This window comes from Psammomys obesus, unplaced genomic scaffold (assembly GCF_907164565.1).
Source record: "Psammomys obesus unplaced genomic scaffold, mPsaObe1.curated_primary_1811, whole genome shotgun sequence".
NCBI lineage: Eukaryota > Metazoa > Chordata > Mammalia > Rodentia > Muridae > Psammomys > Psammomys obesus.
This window is the reverse complement of record NW_026596433.1, coordinates 3,837,060-3,842,744: the sequence shown is the minus strand read 5'-3', so window position 1 is coordinate 3,842,744 and position 5,685 is coordinate 3,837,060. Positions and strand designations below refer to the sequence as shown.

Below are 5,685 nucleotides of genomic sequence, written 5' to 3'. Positions count from 1 at the left end.
TAAAAAAAGCGAAAGGGCTGAAGTGAGGCAGCATCATACAGCTATGTTGCCAGCAATATGCACTGAGGACGAAGTTTGTACCTGATTGAGGATCCCAAATTCGATAATCTATTAGCTAGCGCACCCAGCACAGGTGCTGGGCAGTGGGCGGGGCCCTGGCGGCATCTCAGGGATCCCATTTCTGGCAAAGCCGCCTTTGCGCTCAGGGGGCGGGGCCACCCACGACCTGGAGGCGGGGCCTTGGCTCCCTCACCCGCCTTAGGGGGCGGAGCCTGACTTCTAAATTGGCGCCGCTGAGCGGCAGCGCGGACTGGCGGCTTTTGAACCCGGAAGCAGTCGTGGGCGCTCGGAAGCGGCGGGAACGCTGGCCTTGACCCGCTGCGGCTGCAGGATGGTCGGCGGTGGCGGAAAGCGCAGGCCGGGCGAGGCGGGGCCGAAGGTAGGCGAGGCGGGATGCTCGGGTTTGAGGATGCTGTGGGCGGCGGCCGAGCCGAGGGCTGCTCTGCTGAGGACTGACGGGGGAAGTCGTTCCTTCCCAGCCCCAGTCGGTTCTCTGGGTGCAGTTCCCGCGAAGCGACGCAGCGGACCGACCGTTCATCCAATCATTCATTCATTCATTCATTCAACCAGCTGATGGAAACTGAGGTCTGGTGGGAGCTGAGAATTGTGGAGCAGCTGCCCTGACGGCGGGACACGTGCAAACGAACATTTTACCCTCAACTTTTTGCTTGAGGTTAACGCGAGGTTAACGCTGTTGTGCAGAAGAAAGTGCTGGGGTTGTTAAAGATGACTTTTGTTTGAGACGCTCTCTGTTTTGTAGACCTGGCTGACCGGGAACCCATTATGTAGGGTGGCCTCGAACTCACGGAGATCCTTCTGCGTCTGCCTCCCCAGTGCTGGGGATTTAAAGGCATGCACCACCACCGCTCTGCAAGATGATTTTTAGGGCAACTTAGGTTAGAAAGTCTTTCTTGATGTCGAAGAAAAATAGATCTCCTGAAGTGTAAGGGATACAGGGACGCAAATTAGTGGCCAGTGTATACTGTTACATGACTTCATGGGTTTCCTAAGCATATGTTAGCTAATAGGAATTAAAGAGGGAAACGACTGTTTAACAAGTTACTCTAGCAGTGTTTTAAACTGGATGCGATGAAGCTGTTGTTAAGGCCTAAAGGTCAGTGGATGATGCTTTTAGATATTTTTTCATGTTGTGTCATGTTTTATCACAACACCGAGTTTAAAATATGGTCTAAGGAGAGCAGCTGTCTCAAAATCCATTTATTAGGGATTTGAGGATTGTGAAGCACTTTGAGTTCAAGAAGAGCTGAGGAATCTCTTTGAAGGTAGTGTGGGCTGCTTTGGCAGGTTAATTGACTTAACTGGAAATAGTTCAAGACGATCTAGTGGTGTGTTAATAGCTGGCGGTAATAGCCAGCATCAGTTATCTGCTCCAACTGTTGAAGTAGATCTGTTCCTTATTAAAGACAAAAATAATGACAACAGGCACTACACTGTGTCTTCACTGTAGAGTACAAAGCACAGAGAGGTTAAGTAATTTGCCCTGGGTGACAGCTGAAAGCCAAGTTAGGTGTCAGCCCAAAAACCAGAGTATTCACACACACTTGCAATCTCAGCACTTGTCAGGCAGAGGCAACAGGACTGAAAGTTCAGTGTCACCCTCAGGGACATTGCAAGCTCAAGGACAGCCTGGGCTACAATAGAATCTGTCTTAAACAAGGTCCAGCGCGATGACTTCCTCCAACAAGCCTCAGTGCATAATGGTGCTTACCTCCAATCTGATGACCTGAACTCTGTTCCTGCAGCTCACAGGGATTGGGGGAGGGGGAAAGTGTGACCAGAATATATTGTATGAAATTTTTTAAATAAAAAAATAACAACACTATTCCAGCTCTGTACCTACCCATGGAGATGCCTTTATACTTTTTAGCTAAACTTTTCCCGTTGATTCTAGCCACTAGCTATCTCACTGAACTTTTGAGTTTCCCCTTGCCTTCTTTTAGAGTTTGTTGTTTTCTTAAAAAGCTTTTATGGTGCATTTTGTCTTAGTATTCTACCACTGTGAAGAAATACCATGACCATGGTAATTCTTATAAAAGAAAGCATTTCATTGGGGCTGGCTTACGTTTCCAGAGGTTTAGTCCATTGTCATCATGGCTGGAAGCATGGCGGCGTGCAGGCAGCTGTGCTGGAGAGGAGCCGAGAGTGCTACATCCGGATCCAAAGGCGGAAGGGAGGAACTGTGGGTTTGGAAACCCCAGAGTTCTTCCCTGGTTACACACTTCCTCCAACATGGCCACAATTCCTGATCCTTTCAAAAAGCGCCACCGTGGTTGCCATTGTTATTAAAACTACCACACATCTAATATTGAGTACTTTTCTCAGTTGAATATTGTACTAAGATTGAGTCATGTTGTCTAACTGTACTTCCTTTTCATTTATTTGGTGTACCCCATAGTTTGAAAGTTTTATATATCCATTTTTTTCTTGTTGGTTGCCATTTCAACCCGTAAGTACAGTGCCATGAACAATTCTTATATGCCATCTGATTTGTAAATACACTATGTGGACTTTGAATGATAGTTATTAATATATAGCATTGAACCTCTGAGAAAATGTAATTATCAACACCTGGGTTAAAAATGTCAACTCTAGCGTAATCGATGTGTTAGGGCTACTCTCCTGTGCATTGTAGTATTTTATTCCTTAGGTGCCACTAGCCCCACTTGGGTCAGAATGTGCAGAGATGCCCCTGGCTTCAGAACCACAAGTCTGGGTTGAAAGTAGGAATGGGATGGAAATATTCTACTCCAAGGGATCTAGGTTCTCAGAAAGAAAAAGATTGTACTTAGAAAACGAGACAGATAACCTGAACTAAGCATGCTACCTTGGCAGAAATGAACCAGCTTTCTGATAGCATCCTTTAGCCCAGCGTACTTACATTGCACAGGTGCTAGAAGATACAAAGAATAAGCAAGTCTTGGCATTACAAAGCCATTTCTGAAATAAGTGGCTTTAACTCAGAGTTTATTCTCATTTTAGTGGAGACTATTGATCCTTTATGGTACCTCCCCTCTCTTTTTGTTTGCAGTGTCAAAAGGAAGGTATCTTATTTTAAATGGGAGCTTAGTACTGATTGCGGTAAGTAGTCCAGATCTAACTATAGTTGGGCTTCCTATAGAAACAGCTTTTTTTCTTATTAATTTAGGTTAGGATACAAGGTAATTGGTTTCACCCTGGCTTCTTTATACAAATGTGCCATTGTACATTTGTTTGTTTTTAATGATGATTTCACTGTGTATCTTTGATGGCTTTGCCCAGGCAATCTCTTGAGTGCTATGGTTATGCAGCAATGACATTACAGGTATGTGTCCCTATATCTGGCAGAAACAGCTTTTATCTGATAAATCCCTTTTTATCCAGTTACTTCTGGTGATTTGCTTCTGGTTTGTCTGATGAGTTGATAAGTCTGCTTAAACAAAAGGCCTGATAATGTGATAACATCTTGCTACCAAAATAGGACAAAAAACATTTATGTCTTTTGTTGTTGTTTTTGTTTTATCAAGATAAGGTTTCTCTGTGTAGACTTGGCTGTCTTGGACTTGCATCTACTTGTCTCTGCCTCTTGAGTGCTGGGATTCCAGGCCTGTGCCAACACACCCAGCTTATTTATGCCTTTATGACAATTTAAAATTTTTTTCTCTTGTTTCTATTATTATAGAGAAGCATATTTAAAGACATGTTCTATGTGGGTATTTCTAGACTACCATGTAAACTATTTCTACTTTATACAAAAGAATCCCTAGGCTCTTACTTAAATATCATTAGCATGGACAGCTATAAATCTCATATTACTCCAGCTCCAGGGAATGCAATGCCCTCTTCTAGCCTGTACAGGCAGCCACATACCCCACCATAGACATAGACACACACATTTTACAGTAATAAAAGTAAATCTTTAGAAAAATGTATGTAGCTCCTGGAAACTGGCCAACACTAAACAATGTTGGTATGCAAGGAGAGTTGTTGAAGTTACTTTTGGAGAACTAAAGCTGTGAATGCCAATTTCAGGGTGAAAAGACAGTTGATGTGAAGAAAAGTAAATCCTCTGAAGCCGATGTCTCCAGTGACCTTCGCAAAGAAGTCGAAACTCTTTATAAGCTTTCCCTGCCTGAAGATTTCTACCATTTCTGGAAGTTCTGTGAGGAACTTGATCCTGAAAGGCCAGGTGGTGAGTTCTTCCAGCATCTCTCTGCTCCTGTGACAGGAAAAGGTGACAGAAATAGCTCATAGAGAAAAGATTCAGCCATATCCAGTGATACATGCCTATTATACTCTCGGCAATTAAGATGCTGGTTTGAGAGTATCACAAGTTTCAGGCTAGCCTCGGCTGCAGAGTAAGGCCATCTTAAAAAAGGAGACAAAAGAACATTCCCACAGTTCTTTGTAGTGAAAGAGGTGTAGTCAGAGAAACAAGTTAATATTTATGTTTGTCAATTTTCATGGCTGTGACTGAGAAAACAGCCCAGTAGAACAGGGTTATTTGAGTCATGATAGTAAAAGTTTCTGACCATTGTTAGTAGGTTCCATTGTTTTGGGGCCAGTGATACGTTATTCCAGAAGGACGTGTCAGAAAATGCTTACCTCATGGAGGACAGGAAGCAAAGAACATTAGGGAGCAGTAGTCCTTGGATAGGATAAGCCCTTCAGGGTCATTGACCCACTATTGGCCAGTCACAGAAATGCTGCCAGCTGGGGACCATGTTTTCAGTACATGAGCCATTTTGCTTAAACGTCATACCCAAACCATAATGCACAGTATGCTTCTGTCACCTATCGGCCAAAGGCAGGCAGGGAGAATGAGCAGTTGCATATATCGTCATTTTATTTCTACAAATTTGTCTTACGGAGTAGGTAAACTAATAATTTTCTTCAAGGATATTTATTGAACTGACAGAGCGAGAAGGGGTGGGAGGAGCGTTTAAGGGTGGTATACTCCCCCCCCCCCCCCCGCCCGGGAAAGCTGCAGGCACCCTGATGTTGTAAGGTGCACATCTGCACAGACTTCTTGGCATTGTGGTTTGCTTGCTCTGCCCACGTGGTCTGTGAAAAAAGATCAGTGAGGGTTCTAGTTTACAGATTATCTCAAAGAACCTGGATTGACAGCTGAAAAGAAGGAAAGGAAATATTTTTTTCTATCCTTCATCTATGTTATCTTCTCCTTAATCTGTATGTTTGTAGCTATGGCAGATAGCAGGTAAGCGTGTGGTTCTTATTCCTGAAACAATGCAGAGCCTCTTGGCTAGGCCTACATAGAGGCAGGAATGTTTGAAGTGTTAAGCTAATGCAGTAATAAAAATATCCTAAACTTAGTGCCACAGTTCTGTTCAACTGATTTCTTTTCCACGAAGTAAAAACATTTTTACTGACTTTAAAAGCATTTTTTAAAAGAACTGTTTAAGAATTACTTAGAACCAGGAGGCACAGGCAGGTGGATTTCTGAGTTTGAGGTGAGCCTGGTCTACATGATGAGTTCTATAGTAGCTAAGACTGTGTAGAGAAACCCTGTCTCAAAGAAAGGAAGGAAGGAAGGAAGGGAGGGAGGGAGGAAGAGAGAAAGGAAAGAAAGAAAGAAAGAAAGAAAGAAAGAAAGAAAGAAAGAAAGAA

At 43.5% G+C, this 5,685-nt stretch overlaps 1 protein-coding gene across 1 annotated transcript in view; it reads left to right on the top strand.

The window, feature by feature from the left end:
* Positions 1-347: 347 nt before the first annotated feature.
* LOC129669610 (histone PARylation factor 1) overlaps positions 348-5,685 on the top strand; it is a 17,866-nt gene continuing 12,528 nt past the window's right edge. The window contains exons 1-2 of the mRNA XM_055597903.1: positions 348-439; positions 4,090-4,249. Of these exons, the coding sequence (XP_055453878.1) occupies positions 392-439; positions 4,090-4,249 (208 nt within the window). The 5' untranslated portion in view covers positions 348-391. The remainder of the gene's footprint in view (positions 440-4,089; positions 4,250-5,685) is intronic.